Source organism: Magnolia sinica, chromosome 15 (genome assembly GCF_029962835.1).
Source record: "Magnolia sinica isolate HGM2019 chromosome 15, MsV1, whole genome shotgun sequence".
In the NCBI taxonomy this organism is placed as follows: Eukaryota; Viridiplantae; Streptophyta; class Magnoliopsida; order Magnoliales; family Magnoliaceae; genus Magnolia; species Magnolia sinica.
The window spans coordinates 46,374,409-46,393,859 of NC_080587.1; the positions used below are offsets into that span (position 1 = coordinate 46,374,409).

The following is a 19,451-nucleotide window of genomic DNA, read 5'->3' on the forward strand; positions in this document are numbered from 1 at the left end:
CGCAAGAATTTGTCTTGTTTTCTGATCACGAGGCTTTGAGGTATTTGAATTCCCAAAAGAAGCTTAACCCAAGGCATGCTAAGTGGGCAGCGTTTCTTCAGGAATATTTATTTGTCCTGAAACATAAAGTGGGGATCGAGAACAAACCGGCCGATGCCCTTACTAGGAGAGTGACATTGCTCAACTCCTTGAGTGTAGAAGTTTTGTCGGGTTTGAGCAATTGAAAGATGAGTATCCCATATGTCCAGATTTTGGGAGAACATACATGTCACTCTTATGTGCCCAGCATAGTTCGGGTGAGTTCGTGCTGAAAGATGGTTTCCTTTTCGAAGGAGACCGACTTTGTATTCCCCGCACTTCCCTCCGGGATTTCCTTGTTTGGGAGCTTCATGCAGGAGGTATTGCTGGCCATTTTGGTTGAGATAAGACCATCGCCCTAGTGGAGGATCGATTTTATTGGCCAAGTCTCAAGCGAGACGTAGCCAAAATTTTAGGGCAATGTCGAACATGTCAATTGGTAAAACAGAAGAAGCAGAATACTGGATTGTACACGCCATTGCCAGTGCCACACGCACCGTGGCAAGACATTAGTATGGATTTCGTGCTTGGATTTCCCAAGACAATTAAAAAGCACGATTCAATTTTTGTGGTCGGGGACCGTTTCTAAAAAATGACCCACTTTCTCCCTTGTTCTAAAACCTCAGATGCGTCCAACATAGCTAAGATCTTCTTTGAGGGGGTGGTTCGATTACATGGTTTGCCTAAGACTAGTTTGACAGGGATGTCCGGTTTACTAGTTATTTTTGGAAGATATTATGGCATATGATGGGTACGAGACTTCGCTTCTTGTCTGCCTACCATCCTCAAACTGATGGCCAAACTGAGGTTGTGAATCGAAGTCTCGGAAATCTACTACGATGTTTGGTGGGTGAACACATTAATACTTGGGACTTAGTCCTGCCAGTTGTTGAGTTTGCATATAACATTTCAGTTAATAGGTCTACGGGTATGAGTCCATTCGAGATTGTTAGTGGTTATAAACCCAGACTACCCATAGATTTGTTACCTATGTCAGTCACCCAGAGGACCTCAGAGTCAGCCGATGCATTTTCCCATCACATTCATGAGTTGCATGCAGAGATTATGAGGCAGATAAATGTTAGTAATGAACAATACAAAATTTCAACTGACTTACATTGTAGAATTCAAGAATTTAATGAGGGTGATTATGTAATGGTTAGGATGAGGCCAGAACGGTTACCACAAGGTAGACCATTTAAGATTCTGAAAAAGATTGGGTCCAATGCGTATGTGATAGATCTTCCACCTCACATGGGGATTAGTTCAACATTCAATGTGGAGGATCTAATGCCTTGTTCAAGCCATCCCATAGACCCTAATTTTGTTCTAAACCATTGGCCAATTTCTGAATTTTCTTCCCAACCTACGCCACCTATGCCTACTATACCTGAGATAAGAGAAGAAATTGAAGGAATTGTGGATGAGCGAATTGTTTCTACTCGAGACGGTGGATTTTAGAGGTACTTAGTGAAGTGGAAGAACAAACCATCATCCGACTGTACATGGTTGATAGAAGCAGAGTTGCAACGACTAGATCCAGATTTGTTAGAAAAGCACAAGAGTTTTATCTCGCCGGAGTCAAGATCTTCTCAGCCGAGGGGAGTTGATGCGAACACTAGGCCATTCAAAGTATATCAACACAGGAGGCGTGTGTTACCTGTGTCAGTGTGGTTGGATGACGGATACGGGTTAGGTCTCTAGAGGTTGAAGACCTTACACGTGTTCATGACATGTGTAAGTTGCTTATAGGAGACATTTGGACCTTTGGATCGCGAGGATGGTGTGATTGAATCGCTGGATCGTCACGGCCCACCTTCATTACACCACCTTCACGGCGCTATCATCGGGGACCATCGGGCATTTTCAATTTGCATTTAGTTTATGAACATTTGACTTATTTAAGTTTTGAGACAATTTGTGCACAATTTTGTGCGAATTTCTTTTTTTTGAAACTTTTTTTTAGTAGGGGTATTTTGGTAATTTCATGTAATTACGAATTTATAAGAGTTGCCCTAAACCCATAGCATGTTATGTTATGTTTATAAGAAAAAAAAAGAGAGCTTTTTTGCCTCTGACGATTTCGTCTTTGACTTCCAGTGATTGGAAGAGGGCGTGAGGCCCAGGTAAACGATTTCTCATCTTTTACTTCTTTCTCCTTCTCTCTTTTCTCAAGGTACTCTTTTCTTTAACCCCATTCTCTTCCTTTTCTCCTAGAATATTCTAAATCATTGGATCTCAAAAGATTTTCATCCCTTTTTCATCCCCCTATAAAACTCATCACCCAAATCTAAATTTGAAGAACCACCATTTTTTTTTTAATGAATTTTCCAGATTTCCCAATCCACGAAATTCCTATTTTTCTGGATTAGAAAATCCACTTGGATTGTTAGATGGACCTATTGCAAGGCGAAAGTTCTATCTTTTGCCGGATCCAACTAAAATTAGATTTTAAGATTCAATACTTCGTGTTTGTGATGGATGGCCCTAATCAATGCTATATTAACCTTATTTCTTTCTTGTGTTTATGATGTATAAAGCAAGTTGATATTTATTTGTTTTTTAAGATTGCATGAATCTGCCCCTTTCAAATACCATGCTCATTTAAGGTTGGATTAGGCCGTCCTACATCAATCTCCTTTTAAGCTTTAAATCCTTCCTTTGAAGCGCATATTCTTACCCTCTCTTTTTTTTGTATTCATTTTTGTGTGTGATAGTGCACGTGTGTAGGTAAGGAGCTGACCACCCCAGTGGGTCCAGTAAATGGATGGGCTTTGATGAATAAATACTATGGTGGTCAGCAATAGATCCCACAATTGGTTCAAATTGATATTTGGCGGTCCCTTTATCTGGGTCTCTGTGACTGTATGAATTGGTTGGACGACTACTAGATATTGTGGTGGGGCTCATGATCAGTGGGTCGTACAAAGGATTTGGATCAAGTTGTTTGCGTATAATCTTCATCCATACATAGGTGGCCCTATGAAAGGTTTAGATTTCAATCAAACTTCTTGTTGGGGCCCATTGCCAGTGGGTCCCATATCTTCATTATCACCATCAAAGTTGATTTCATGATCATCATCATTCATAAAATAAAAAAACAATCAAGAAGTGAAAGGGGAGGATGTACTCACATTGGCCTAAATGTTGGATGGCTTGGATCTCCTTAGTCCACCACCTCTCTCTCTTGCTAGGGATAGAATTTGGGCACTTATGTGCCCAAATTTGGGTTAGAGAATGACCATTTGTAGAGAAAAAAGTAATCAGGATGATATTTTTAAATTAAGGTATAGGTGGAGGATTCTCCTTGTTTCAAGGAGGCTTTGTCCCACTCAAACATGCTTAAAGGGTACTAATGACCCTTAATTGGTCAAAGGTCAATTTTTATAGAAGATGTGGGGGACAAAACACTAGGCTCCCCTTAATTTAAGGAGAGCTTTCTGACTTTAAATGTATGAAATTTTATTAATTGAATAATAATCATACTTTAGGCTAATTAATTATTTTTAGAGATTTTAATTGTGTTTAGAAAATACCCAGTGAATTCTAAAAGAGGGTGAGGTGTCCACCTCCCCTTAATTCATGGGATTTCATTGAATTTGTTGACACATCACTTCATCAAGCCATTAAAGTAGAACTTAATGTTAGTTAACTTAAGATTAAGGCTTCATAATATGGATTTATCAGATCCTAAGTAAATTTTAGAAGAAATGAGGTATCCATTCCTCCTTATTTCATTGAGAAATGTTGAATTTGGGGAAAAGGTAGAGTTGTCTTTCGTAATTACTAATAAAGTTTCTTTAAGTATATTTAAGGCCATGTTAAGGCATGATTTAAGAGGTATTTTATTAACCTAATTTTTTGCCTAGAAAATGTGGAATTATACCACTATTTAAGGAATTTTTAAGGCTCATTATGCACATATATGCCAATTGTTCTTTTTGCGATAGCTCGGGTTCGGGTATACGCCTCGACGTGTGAGGCATGCCGTTGGATTTGTAGTGACTCCACGATCGCGTTGATGTATGTTTCGAGTTCTTGAGGTTCTAAGTGCGTATTGTAAGAATCATACCCCAATTAATTGACTATACGCTTCAACTTCAGCACCAACATGTTCTGGGCGGACTAGATCGATGAGTTTTGATCGTGACCCTGTAAGTACCCTACTTTGTCAATTAGCGTGTGTTGATGCAATTTTCCGATGGACCCTCCTTAGACCCTTAAACACCTGCACATAAGAAATAAAAGACGAAATGAAGACCTTGACTAACGCAGGGGACCCGTTGATGCCAAAGTTAGGGATCTGGGTCTTTGTGGAAATGGTTCAAAGGAAAGGAGTCACCGGTCTTTTTAGGTTTATGAGTTGTCCCTTTCACCGTCTAGGGGCTCTCCTATTTATACGAGAGGGAAGATCACATGAGCAGAAGATCTTTTCTGTTAGAGGAAAAATCACACCGTCGGAGATCTTCCCCGTTAGGGCTCCTGATACGTTGGAGATCTTCCTTATATCATGGATGTCCGAGATCTCCGGGATCTTGACCTTATCTCCCAAGATCTTCGGGCCGTTTGCTTTGGATAAGATCAAACGTTTGTCTGAAATCGATGAGTCCACCTTGTTGAATGCTTGACTTTATGAGAGATGTGGAATTTTTGTGAATGTTTCTAAATTAGTATGATCTAAAGTTTGAAAACTTGCATATCATATTTAATTTCCATGTCCTACATCAAATTTGGTATCAAAGCTTAGGTTTTTCATAGGGGATTGCATTGCATGTTTAGGGTTTAGTCTACTCACATTTAATTTGCATAAAATCTCATCATATAGGGCTGTTTAGGAACCATCATTCACAATAGGGGCTGCTGAATTTTCCGCTGTCAGAAAATCCCCAAATTTCTTGGCTGAATTTTCTGTTGACAGACTCTTTGGGTAATTAGGTTGCTGGAATTTTAGTAGCATTGTGTAGTTTCCCTCATATAGAGTCCAATAGGATCATTTAGTCCCATTTAGGTGCATATAGTTGTGTTAGAGGGTCGAGTTGAGTGAGTAGTTGTATGCCTACACGTACTGGTCGTGATTTTGGCTTGCACCCTACACTAAACATGGAGCAATTGCAAGAATGAATGAGCAATATAACTGGTCAATTTGAGTTTTTGGGTAAGCGCTTGGAACAACGTATTGACCAACACTTTGAACAACTTAATGTGCACGTTACCCAATTAGAGACCTCTGCCCGTGCAAACCCCACCATTGGGGAAGATGCCCAATCTCAGGCAGCTGGTCATGAGGATAGACCAAGGAATGGAGGTGGCCAAAGAATTGGTCATGGGTGCGTACCCGTGCACCCACACTGCGAGGGGCAACATGATCATTATGACCCAAATGCGCAACTTCTCAAGGGAGTTAAGAGTAGAGGCCCCTATGTTTGATGGCCACTTGGACCCTAAGGCTTTTCTAGATTGGTTGGTGGATATGGACCACTATTTTGAGTGGTATGACATGTAGGATGCTCGTCGAGTCTGATTCGCCAAGATGAAGCTTATGGGCCAAGTAAAGAGGTTTTGGTCTACTGTGGAGTGAAAGAAAGAAAGGTCGAGAGAGTCCCTAATAGTCCATTGGGGAGAAATGAAAGAAACTCTTAAGGAAAAATACATCCCTTTCTCTTATTACTTGAGGTTGGTTGAGGAATGGTAGTCTCTTTGAAAAGGTTCCATGGGTGTTGCTGAATACATTGAGAAGTTTGAAGAGTGCTTGAGCCGATGTGAAGTTGACGAGGACCCCGTACTCACTCTTGCTCGATTTAAGATGGGCCTCCGCTCTGACATTAGGAGAGAGTTGCTTGCCAAGGACAGAGACACTCTTGAACAGATGTATCAAGTAGCATTAGAAGTCGAGCAATAACTCAAAGTATCTGTGGGAAGGCGGTTTGGGTTTCGTGATTCTGGCGCTAAGGCCAACCCTTCTGGGGTAAGCCCAACACTGGATATCAACACAAGCCTTCCAGTGGTTCTCAGTCTAGGCCTAGGGATGATAAGGGTAAAGAGGTTGTCGGGTCTAGTTCGTGGAAAAGTGAGGCAACTAGGTGTTTTAGATGTCAGGGGTTTGCTCACTTTGCCTACTAGTGTGGCATGAAAGAGGGCACCAAGGTGTTCCTTATTGATGGACAAGTAGAAGTAATGCCCCCAGAAAGTGACGGCAAAGGCGAAGAATATGAGCTAGTAGAAACCTCTAGTGATAAGGAAGAGGGAGCGCAAAGAGTCTGCGACCCTCGCAGTTGTGCATTGCGCCTTTGCTCAAGCCAAGAATACTGATGACTGGTGCGGCAACACGATCTTCTATACTTATACAAAATGTGCTGAAAAGAGCTGTCAGATGATCGTGGATAGTGGTAGTTGTGCTAACGTGGCATCAACTAGCACTGTGAGCCGTTTGGGCTTGAGGCTTGAAGCTCATCCTCAATCCTATAGAGTGTCTTGGGTTGGTGAAACTTCCATTCCAGTCTCGCATCGTTATCTTGTTCCTATTCAGTTTGGATCATATAAAGACACACTTTGGTGTGATGTTGTTCCCATGGATGTTAGCCATATTATTCTGGGTAGGCCATGACTCTATGACAGGGATGTCACCATATTTGGTCATTCGAATGTGTGTACATTTTGGTTTGAGGGCAAGAAAGTTAAGCTAAACCCACTTCCGCCCAAGAACACGATTGGAAAGGAGTCCACCACATAGAGTCGTGTGAACGACTCAAAAGAATTGAAGGAATCGAAGTCCAAGTCTAAGCCTCTCCATATTCTAAATGCCAAGGACTTTGAGCGAGAGACTGAATCAGACTCGGTAGTGTACGCCCTTGTTGCTAGGGAGAGTGCACCAGAGGCTAGCGTAAAGTTACCCACTGAGGCAATTTCGGTAGTGGATGAGTTCCGTAATGTCTTTCCTGAAGTTCTATCGGACGAGCTTCCCTCTATGAGGGATATACAGCATGCCATTGATTTGGTCCCTGGGGCGACTCTACCAAACCTCCCTCATTATAGAATGAGCCCAAAGGAGTATGCAGAGTTGAAGAGGAAGATGAGCTCTTAGAAAAATGTTTCATTTGAGAAAGCATGAGCCCGTATGCCGTGCCCGCCCTTCTTACACCTAAGAAGGATGACACATGGAGGATGTGTGTTGATAGTAGGGCCATCAACAAAATCACAGTCAAGTATCGGTTTCCCATACTGCGTCTTGATGACATATTGGATATGATGGCCAATGCTACTATCTTCTTAAAAATTAACCTTAAAAGTGGTTATCACCAAATCCGTGTACGCCCTAATGATGAGTGGAAGACGGCCTTCAAGACGAAGGATGAGCTATACGAGTGGCTAGTCATGCCTTTTGGGCTGACTAATGCCCCAAGTACTTTCATGCGTGTGATGACCCAAGTGTTGAGACCCTTCGTGGGGAAGTTCCTGGTCGTCTATTTTGATGATATTTTGATTTATAACATGACCAATGAACAACACCTCAACCATTTGAGGTAGGTCTGTGGGATCCTTAGAGCCGAGAAATTGTACGCCAACCTAAAGAAGTGTGCGTTTATGTTTAGTAGTAGTATCTTCTTAGGTTTTGTTGTGTCAGCTGAGGGTGTATCGGCAGATCCCGATAAGGTCAAAGCCATTGTCAATTGGCCTGAACCCCATAATATTCACGAGGTTCACAATTTTCACGGCTTTACCACCTTCTATAGGCGATTTATTTGAAGCTTCAGTTCCATTATGGCTCCCATCACGGATTGCACTAACAAGGGAGAGTTTCAATGGACAAAGGCAACCTCGAAAGCCTTTAAGGAGATAAAGGTGAGATGACTGAAGCTCCAATCACGCGACTTCTAGATTTTTTGAAAGTTTTTGATGTCACATGCGATCCGTCAGGAGTCGGCATAGGAGGAGTACTTAGTCAGGAAGGGCACCATGTTGCTTTTTTTTTAGTGAGAAACTGAATGAGGCGAAGCAAAAATATTCCACCTATGACAAAGAATTTTATGTGGTAGTGCAATCACTGCGCCATTGACGTCATTATCTATTACCGCAAGAATTCGTCTTGTTCTCAGATCATGAGGCCTTGAGATATCTGAACTCTCAGAAGAAATTAAACCCTAGGCACGCCAAGTGGGTCCAATTCCTTCAAGAGTACACTTTTGTGCTTAAGCACAAGGCCGGTGTAGAGAATAAGCCTGTCGACGCGTTGAGTCGTTGAGTCGCGTTACTCAATTCCATGAGTGTCGAAGTCATGGGCCATGAGCGTGTCAAGGAGGATTATTCTGAGTGCTCAGATTTTGGAGTTGTGTACGCGTCGTTGTTAGAGAGTCCGTCAGGGGTTAGTAGTGAGTACTTGATTTTAGACGGATATTTGTTTAGGAGCGATCGCTTATGCATACTGCGCACCTTCCTCCGCGATGTTCTTGTATGGGAGTTACATTCAGGAGGGGTTGCGAGTCATTTTGGTCGAGACAAGACCATTTCCCTAGTGGAGGATAGGTTCTATTAGCCAAGCCTCAAGCAAGACATGGCCAAAATTATAGGGCAATGTCGTACTTGTTAACTAGCAAAGCAGAAAAAATAAAATACGGGATTATACACACCTTTGCCAGTTCCATTTATCCCTTAATGGGACATCAGTATGGACTTCGTGCTTGGGCTTCCCAAGACTATTCGGAAACATGATTCCATATTTGTTGTCGTGCACTGTTTTTCTAAAATGGCCCACTTCATTCTTTGTTCTAAGACCTCTGATGCATCTCATGTTGCCAAGCTGTTCTTTAGTGAGGTCGTCAAACTTCACGGGTTACCAAAAACCATAGTGTCTGACTGTGACGTGCGATTCATAAGTTATTTTTGGAAGACACTATAACATAAGATGAATATTAAGCTCCAATTTTCTTGTGCCTACCACCCTTAGACTGATGGTCAGACTGAGGTGGTCAATAGGAGCCTAGGGAGTTTGTTCAAATGTTTAGGGAGTTTGCTCAAATGTTTAGTGGGGGAGCACACCAGGACATGGGACACCGTACTACCTATAACTGAGTTTACATTTAATAGTTTTGTCAATAGGTCCACAGGTTTAAGTCCTTTTGAAGTCGTTACTAACTATAAACCTAGGAAGCCTATTGATCTTGTTCTCATGTCACTGTCCCATAGGCCATTAGAGTCTGCAGAGTCTTTTGCGCATCACATTCATTCATTGCATCAAGAAATCAGGCGAAAGATCACTACTAGTAATGAATATTACAAACTTTCTGCAGACCAGCAGAAGCGTTTCAAGGAATTCAATGTAGGGGACTTTGTGATGGTCTGCATTAGGCTATAGCTGTACCCTCAGGGAACAGTTCCTAAATTACACGCGCGTAGCGCTAGACCATTCAAAATTATAAAATGAAATGGTCTCAATGTGTATGTGGTAGATCTTCCACCTTCTATGGGAATTAGTTCCACATTCACTAAGGAGGATCTAGTTGCTTTTCTGGGGACCCCCGATACATTGTCCAGCCTTTCGTCTAACCATCCTGATTCCTTAGACATTTCCTTTGTTCCATGGCCTCTTCCCGACCCTTCTTCCCAGCCTCTATCTCCCATACTTACCCTTCCCACACCCAAAGAGGAGATAGAGGATATTCTGGACCATCAGATAATATCAACGTCGGACGACGGGTTTCAAAAGTACCTAGTTAAGTGGAAGTCACGCCCAACTTCAGATAGTATGTGGCTCACTGAGGAGCTTCAACAAGTTGATCCTGACATTTTGGAGCAGTTCAAGATTTTTGTTTCGCCAGTGGCGAAATCTTCGTAGTTGGGGAGAGTTGATGGGGACATTTCGCGCACATGCATGCCCCCTACGCATGTACGCAAGGAGGAGGGCTCCACCGTCGATCTGGATCAATGACGACGTCTAGGGAGGGCCTCCTAGTTAGATGACTGTGTTTTGGTTCCTTGGAGTGGACCCGATCGTCATGTGGATTCCACCATTGGATCTCATGATCATGGCCCACTACTCTAGATGATCTAGTACTTTAAGTTTTGCTTATTATTGTTATTAGGAATATCATGGACGGTTTATATTGCTTTGATTAGTTGTTATTTTTGTTTCTTCGTCTCTAAGTAATAGGGTGCGCACATGGCGCATCTTTTGGGGTATAGGTTTTTCTTATAAATAGGCAACCCATTGTAGTTTTTTTTTTTTTCATTGAAGATGATTAATAAAATTCTGCGTTTTCTTGCTTCTCTAATTCTTTGAGTTGTGGAAATTTAATTGGTTGTGAATCCCTCCCTTCTTCGAAGGGCTAACTACCGTGGTGTGAAGCCACACCCATCCCAATTCGCCCCTACCTCCTACCCTCTATATTCATCATCTCTCACAGCCATCCACTCTTCAAATCCACCTTTATTTTGCAGCCAATCCTTCTCTACGGCAGATTTCCAGAATCAGGCCCTGCAGGGGGGCGGAACTTCGACGGAGCACCATGCTCAATCCAGTTATCCGATTGCCCTGAAACTTGGTATGTGGATGGCCCATCCCTGGCCGACCAACCACTAGTTGGCCCTTTTTGGGTTCGTGGGCCCCACACACGTGCGAGTAGCAATCCACGCACGTGCATCAGGCTAGCCTGCTGTCCACACGTGTGGACTGATTACAGGTCCTCTATCTCCTCTATCACTCTTCTATCTCTCACAGCCATCCACTCTTCAAATCCACCTTTATTTTGCAGCCAATCCTTCTCTATAGCAGATTTCCAGAATTAGGCCCTGCAGAGGGGCCGAAACTTCGGCGGAGCACTGTGCTTAAACCAGTCATCCAATTGCACTGAAACTTGGTGTGTGGATGGCCCATCCCTGGCTGACCAACCCCTAGTTGGCCCTTTTTGGGTTCGTGGGCCCCACACACGTGTGAGTAGCAATCCACACATGTGCGTCGGGCCAGCCTGCTGTCCACACGTGTGGACTGATTATGGGTTCTCTCTCTCCTCTCTTTCACTCCTCTATCACCTTATTTCCCTAACCCTAGATTATCCTAAATCCCAAGTTCTATTCCCCTTTTACAACCCTAGGGCTTCCTGAATTGAAACATGTGAATCCCTTGAATTGGGGAAATAATCCTTTGCATGTGTGGATGAATCTACTCTTCTTTGATCATTGTTTGGTCTATAATTTTAATTGATCCAACCCTAGCGTGTGTAGGCTTGGACCCCTGTAGATCCCCCTTGTTGAATGCTTGACTTTATGTGGGATGTGAAATTTTTGTGAATGTTTCTAAATTAGTATGATTTAAAGTCTGAAATCTTGCATATCATATATAATTTCCATGTTCTGCATCATTGAGCTGCACCACTTGTTGGCACTGGCATGATGATTGGTGAACTGGCTTTTGTTGCTCATGGCATCAAGAGAGCCGTTGACTGGTTGGGTATTACTGCTTCGGCATGTCAAGTGAACATCTACTGTTGAAGAGTAGGTTGCTGCTTTCCTCTGCTTGCTGTTCTTCCTTTGATATAGGAGCTCCATTCAAAGGTGATATCTCTCCCCCCGTTTTTTTTTTTCCTTTTTCCTCATTCTTGGTGCAGGAGGATTGCATTATACAAGCCCTTTATGGTAAGGTTGTCTACACGTATGGACGGCGTGAGGGTCTCGTGTATGAGAAGAATGAGGTGACCATTTTTCCTCTTGTTTTGAGTTAATTATGGCAAATTGGTGTTTCGTCCCATTTCTTTCACCTTTCACAGTTGGTATTAACCAAACCTTGATTATTTTTTATCTGCGGTCTCTGCACATTCAGATTATTGGTTCAACACTTGATTCAATCTAGTTTTAATTGTCGTAGCACATTCAGATTAATTTTTATCTGCGGTCTCTATGTTAGAGGGCTGCACATGCTGTGTTTGGTTTTAATGTTGAAATAGCTGCTCACTATTTTCCACCAATCGCCATGTAGTTCAGGTTGTCTTTAATAATGTGTGACATGTGCTATATGCTGTGCTGGGGAAATGGTGCTGTGGGGTGGGAAAGAATCCTGGCTGGTCGGGAGAAGCTCCTTTGCACTGTCTTTTGCGTCTCCCTTCTCGTAATTTCCTCAATTAAATCTCTTACCTGAATTTTTAGTTAATGTTTTTCATTCTTTTCCACCATATTTATCAGCAGTTCAAAAGAAATGATCAATGCTTATGCGCTGAAATATGTAGGGCCATAATAGTCTTGATCTCCAACCATCAAACTGAAGCAGATCCGGCAGTCATTGCCCATTGGATTGCCAGTTGGGTTTACATATATGTCCAACTTAATTGTCACTTATTCTTCATTAATGATATGCTCCACCTGGCTCAAACTTTTATTTCAAGTCATAACCCATTGGATTGCCAATTATACATTTTTTTTTTTCTTTTTTAAGTATCTTTTCATTTTCTTATGTTCTTGTCAATTCCTTGACTTGTGCTATATCACTTTCGCTGCTGCTACATCAAATAAACCGTTCCTTGTACTATGACATTAGTTAATTACAAATGTAAGCTACATCTCACTTTTTCCTAGAATGCCAAAACTTCTTTTTCAAGACCTTATGTGACACTTTTGTTTTTCCCAAGTCTGGTATATTTGTGTCTTTTAAAACAAGAGAGTAGATGTCATTCAGAAGCAGTTGTTTGCTAACTGGTGGAATTGAAGTGATTTGTTTATCTTATTTTTCTGGTTCTAGAGGGTTCAGAGTTTTATTGCGATGTTGAAGCGGTCTTGCTTTTCTATTTTTTCTTCAAGATTGATTCTAGAGATTTCAGGGTTTTATTGCGATGTTGAAGCAGTCTTGCTTTTCTATTTCTTCGTCAAGAGTTTATTGTTACTCATTGCTAGCATTTAGTAGTCCTTGCAGTTGTCAACTTAATTACTCTGGTTCTTGTGTCAAGTGTCTTTTGCTTCATTTGCAGCTTTTTACTTTCTCCATTTGCAGAGCTTTGGATTGCTTTCTGGTTGCCTTTTTCTTTTCCTTCATTTCAAGGTTTAAAACATAATTTGGCATCTTCATTGACGTAGATTCGTAGTAAATTCTACTTCTTATGTGCATGGTTTGAGCTTGCGAGTGTTATGATATTTAATCATTACTAATTTACCATACTCTTCACCATGTGGTTATCTGACATAGCCTAACTGGATGTCGGGCAGGGGCACAAATAATATGGATTGCCCCTAGTGGTGGCAGGGACCACCCTGATCCTTTGATGGGAGAATTGTATCCAGTAAGTTATTTTTCTTGCATCGTTTGTTTTTCTTTTTGATCCCCTTTACATGGCAGCTATATACAACACAAGAATTCCCTTTTCTTGTGGTTCATGTGATTAGGAAGGAATTCTCGGTGCTTTGAGAGTAAGAGTACTCCTGTCAGGGGTGTGATTTGTAAAGTGTTTCAGCATGCGAGAGAGTAATGTCCTTGATTTTTCGGGTTGGGTTGCCTTTCCTTGTTTTACTGTTTTCTGTTTGTGCTGTTGGCTCAATAAAGTTATCATCTGAATGTGGTTAGAAAGGAATTCTTGGTGCTTTGAACTGTTTCTTCAGGTTTGTTATTGTTTTCTTTAAATTATTTCATCAATGTTGTATCATTAAGTTTAAATTAGGTTACCATGAGGTCATTGGAATTTGGAATGTACGTCAAGCAAGGGATAACTGATGCAACAAAAAGAGCTTTGCTAATACCACATGCATGTACAAGGTGGCTCATGTACACACCATCACATGTGACAGCGGGGAAGATACATGTAGCATCCACACCAACAGCAAGTTCCACTTTGTAGATGTTCTCATCCATAAATAGGTATGATCCATTCAGTAGGTGAGCCACAATATTAAATGTTGGACATGTTAGGAAATTTCAGGCTTCTTCTGAGCAATCATTTGTTTCAAAAACTGTGGCCCACCTGACTTGTGGACTGGCCTGATTCTTTGGCAAGGGCATCTACATGGTGATACCCCTTTAATCAAATGGATGGATTAGATGACATATCAATCCAACACTTGTAGTGTGTAACTGAGCCACCTTGTTTGACAATCAATACCCCAATATGAAGAAAAGGGCTAATCTATGTTTCCTTTCCTGATATGCATGTCAGCATAGGTTTGACAAGGATATTTGGCTTCCATGGAGGGTGTTGTTCTATCAGGGAAATTGTGCGTGTAGGGTATTTGGTCGGTGAATTTTACTCTTTTGTTTTATATAGGAATTTAAATTCACTTCTTCTCATATACCGTTCTGCTTCTACTTATTTTATCTGTCTTTAAGTCTGAATAAAAAAGAGAAGAATAAAAAAGGAGAGAGAACAAAGTGGAGAAGTGTGCCCCAATAAGTTTGTTATTTTGGATCAAGTGGCATTGATGAACTTTTTCTCTAGTGTTAGTTTTCTGATGATCTTTAGTTGTTGGATTCCCAGGAAAGACTATTTTTCTTTTTCACTTTGGGATAAAAAAGGATTCTTTGAAGAATTCACTTCAATCAAATTGGATGGAATATCGTATAAGAGGATACCTTTGCTAGAATCAATTCTCATGGTGATTATTAAGATACGGAAATAAAATCTTTTGCAGCTCTTGTTCAGTGCCTGGATTGAAAATACTTGTTTGAATTATTAAGATGATGATGATGAGAAAATATAAAATTTTCCAAGAAAAAGATTACATACTGGATATCTCCAATTGTTTACTTATATATATATTTATATATATTTCCTTTTTTTTTTTTTTTTCCCTCCCATTTACTAAGATCTCTTGTTCAAATGCATATGGATATCATTCAGGTTTCAGCTAGCAAACATAAGCCATTTAAAAAATTGACAACACTGAGGACAAACTATTCTTGAATAATTTGCACCAGGACCTTTTTCATTCTTAATCATTGTTCTCTTTCTTGAAGGATCAGTTCATCTGTTTTTACTAGGCTGCAGTTAATTGGATTTCTATGTTAGGTTACTTCCTACTTTTGAATATATTCCTAGATGAAGATCATATATTCTCTTAGTGCACCTGAATTCCAAGTTTTATACATAGGCCAACTCCTATAAATTTCAGCTTTTGGGTTTTGGCTACAGGTTTCTAAATTGTCTTATGTGATGCTTGTATGTTAGTTTGTATGATTTCGTTTTTTTTTTTTTTAATTTTTATAAGGCAGCACGTTGTCGTGTTGTTCCGCTGAATGCATAATTTTCTTTCTTTTCGCTTGCTTTCTAGCCAAATACCATATTAGGAAAAAGAATAGTAAAATATGATGGATTTGATGCAAAGGTGGCACCTATTTTAGTATTCATTTTTTTTTTAATCCTCACCACTTTGTAAATTGTCTACCATGTTTTTCTGCTAGGCTCAAGATGGGGTTGATGTTTAAGGTGTCTTGACAGCAATGACTTTAGGGATGCAAGTTAAAACTGGTCTTGTGTAATTACATTTACTGGATGTACACAATGTCTCGATAATATACTTTATGGACAGGTTTGATGCAGCAGTCGCTAAAACAACTTTCAAGGGTGACCTATGGCTAGAGGCGTACATGAACCGAGTTAGCTCGGTTAGCTCGCTCGACTCGACTTGAAAAAGCTCGATTCGACTCGGTTCGAAACCGAGTTCGAGCCGATTTTTTTAGCTCGAAAATGAGTTCGAGCTGGCCCCAGCTTGAACTCGACTCAGATCGAACCCAGCTCGAATTGAACTCGGATCCAACCAGTTCAGTGACTCGGTTACTTTGATATTGATGTTGCTCACCAAGTGTTTGATGAAATGACTCAACGAAGTGTGGCTGGTGGCAAGGAAGGTATGTATATGAAACCAATACCCTTTTTTCCTTGATTTTTATGTTGCTTAGAAGGTGTTTGATAAAATACCTGTAAAACCATTGCTGCTGTCTTAAATACAGTGAGATTTTGAAGGTGCATTCCAGGTGTTTGTGAAAATGTTGCACAGGCGAACTCGGCTCGATCTTGACTTGAACTGGCTTGAGCTACCGACCGAATCGAGCTGAGCTGGCTAGTTAGGCTCAAGGACCAAGCCGAGCTAAGCTGGCCAGTTAGGCTCGAGGACCGAGCCAGGCTGAGTTCGAGCTAAGGTCAGCTAGTGGCTGAGCCGAGCCAAGTCGAGCTGAGGCCAGCTCGACTTGGTTTGACTTGATGTACACCCCTACCTATTATGGCTAGAACTTCATATCTTTTTGTCTTGCACTGAAACATTTTTTTTTTTTTTTTTCAATTTTCAATATTAATTGAACACAAGTTGTTACTATTAAGAAGGATTTGGAAGTGTGTTGGAGTAGGGCTGGAAATTGAAAATTTGCGACGGTTTACGCTGTGTGAACCACCTTGTGTGGCCCACTGTAATGTTTATTTTCCATCTAACCTATTGATTAGATCACACATTTAAATGGTGGAAAAACACGAAGATAAAGCTGATCAAAGCTCCTTAGGTCCGTCTCAAGTTGTCCAACTTGATTGACGGTTCAGATCTCCCATATGGACCCATGTATAGGAGAAAAGTAAAAAAATCCACATTTAGGGGTCCAGACGCTGGACATTCACGGCGCCTGGCGTTGGAACTCACTACACCAAAATCACTATTTAGGATCGGTGAGAGTTTTAGTTCAGAAACGGCTTCAGACCGTTCGAAATTTAAAACGGTTTTATGTGGAAAAGGAAACCACCGAACCACTCGTACGGCCTCATTTTTTATCCCCTTTTTATTCTCTCTCATTTCTTACTGATTTTTGTTCCTCTCTCTCTCTCTCTCTCTCTGTAGATGCGAAATCAAATGCATTTTTCCCACTTCAGAGAGAGATAGAGATACTGAGTGAGAGATTCGTTAATGGTAGTAGATCTTAAGCAAGATCTAACCTTTTAGAAGGAAAACCCTAATTTTCAATCTATCTTTTCGTTGGGAGACGTGTCAATTTCGTTTCGGTCAGAAGCATCTCTCTCTATCCATACATCCGAGTGGAAATGGCCATGGAAATGTCAAATTTCTTCTCAGATCTTGCATTTTCCTGCAATCGAGGCGTGTTTAAAGCAAGAGATAGACGAATACCACGCTTTCCGACGATTTTCCATACGAGTACGCTGCGGAATTGTTAATTTCAGGCTTTCTGAAGGTTCTTTTAGCAGATTCGGTGATTTCCAAGTTTTTTTCCTCGATTTGTAACAGATTCCGGGGTTCTTAGGGTAGATTCATAAAATTGGGGTTTTCTGTGGTGTTTTTTTTTTTGAATGATTTGGTGGTTTCTAGGGTTCGTTGTGAGCTTCTGTGGGTTTTGAAGGGTTTCAAGTATTCTTGTTATTTGCATAATTGAGGGTAGATTGACACAATTAGGGTTTTCTGAGGTTTCCTTTTTTTTTTTTCAAAAAAATTGTGGTTTCTCGTAAATCCTGCATGGGCAACCCAATGTAGCGGGTTGGTTAGTTAAAGTAGCTTCTCCTACCCCAAAATCAAATATGATACGCCAAAAAACTTATTCTGGTTTGCGAGATACGACTGTTTTAAGGTTCTGACAGTCCTGATCACTTCCACCTCCGATCGGGCCTTCTTTTTTCCATCTTTGCCATGAAAGTGTCTGTGACCCGCTCTACATCACCCTGGTTGCTGCTTTTTATGCCATGGGGGAGGAGATTGTGGCAGCTGGGGTGATGTTCTCATAATTGGGGCAGATGTTCTGGTTTGCTGTTTGATACAATTGGGATATTTGTTTTGCTGTTTGATGCAATTGTGACATTTGTTTTGCTGGTTGATGCAGATTATAGAAGATTTGTTTGATTGTGATTGCTTGAGCTGTTGTTTGCTATTTCAAGCAGTTGTGGTTGAGTTGCCGTTTGCTAAGTCAAGTAGTTGTGGTTGAGTTGCCGTTTGCTAAGTCAAGTAGTTGTGGTTGAGTTGCCGTTTGCTAATTCAAGTAGTTGTGGCAGAGCAGTTTGACTGTGGCAGCTTGGTATAGTGGAACATGCAGGTCTGCTTGCTGCTGGTAGTTGCAGGATAGGTGGGTTTGTTATGGGTGCTTCAGATGCAGGGGTGTCTTTTGGCTACCCGTTCAGATGAGGGATGGCTGATCTTGCTGGATGCATATCAGGTGTTTGATAAAATGCCGCACAGGCTCGAACTGGCCCGGGTTGTTGACCGATCTGAGTCGAGCTGGCCAGACAGGCTCGAGGACCGAGCCGAGCCGAGTTCGAGCTGGGTTAGGTACTGGTCAAGTTGTGCCGAGCTGTGCCAAGCTCGATTTGGATCAACTCGTGTACAGCTCTATGAGCTACCATCAACTTACTGTTATTCTGTCTGGAATCCTAATGGGCAAATAAACAAAAGGGCAAGGACCGGTGCCCATTTCCTGTTGACATGGTTCACTATGGGCAATGGTGAGATACATCCATAGTGATTTTTTCAATGAAAAAATTGTCACAATTTGATTTAATACAACTTCTGAATGCATGCAGCCTTCAGTATTAAGCTACAGGTGCATGTTTTTCTGTTCAATAGAATTTCTGGATGCATGCAGCCTTGAGTATTAAACTAAAGGTGTGTATATGTTTCTATTCTTTGAGCCATTGAAGGGTCATTCATGTACTGATGCATTATTTACATATTGTCCCTTCTGTTAATGTGTTTCATTATGATGTTAAGTGGAATTTGTAGAATCGGAAGCTCTGCCAAGTTGACTACCATACCATTTCATCCTTTATTTTCATTATCAAAAAATTCATTGCTGTGGTAGAAATTTGTCCATGGAATTATCTCTTGACGGAATGGTTAAAAGGCTCGCCAACTCAGACCAACTTGTTCTGTCCTGAGTTGAGTTGGGGCTGAATTCGCCTGACTTAGCTGATTTGGAGGTAAATCATGATATCAAACCAGATTGGGTCTGACCTTTTCTGAGTCAACTCTGATGAGCCGCATCAAACTTGTTTGAGTCAATATTAGCTCTCTCTTGTTGTACTCTAATAGCTGGATTGCCTTTCATGCAGGTGAATCCACTCATGGGCTGATGCACCAGAATAGTAGCTTATAACTGCATATCCTTCAACAATCCCACACACAGTGAGCTAATTCTCAGTATGTGTCACTGTTATTACTTTTTTTCCTCTTAAACTAATGGGTCTTAAATTCATAGGAAGTTTGGGGCCTCCAATCTCCTGAAAAATTGTAAAGTAGAAAGTCAGTAATCCTTTTCAATCATAAAATCTTTTCAGAGTAAACATCGCAAGTATACAACAGAGAAAGACCTCCACAGCTGTAGCGCTTGCCAATTGGAACAAGTCCGCATACGTCACATTCGAATATTTGTCCTTGATAGGTTGAAGAAGTTTTAACGCATTCACAAGACCTGAAACACAAAATTATTA

General features: G+C 41.1%; 1 protein-coding gene across 1 annotated transcript in view; it reads left to right on the forward strand.

Annotated features, from left to right (window-relative positions):
• The window catches only part of LOC131227181 (uncharacterized), a 36,074-nt gene extending 22,831 nt beyond the window's left edge, over positions 1 to 13,243 (forward strand). The window contains exons 3-4 of the mRNA XM_058222923.1: positions 11,676 to 11,759; positions 12,049 to 13,243. Coding sequence (XP_058078906.1) covers positions 11,676 to 11,759; positions 12,049 to 12,069 — 105 coding nt within the window. The 3' untranslated portion in view covers positions 12,070 to 13,243. The remainder of the gene's footprint in view (positions 1 to 11,675; positions 11,760 to 12,048) is intronic.
• Positions 13,244 to 19,451: the final 6,208 nt, after the last annotated feature.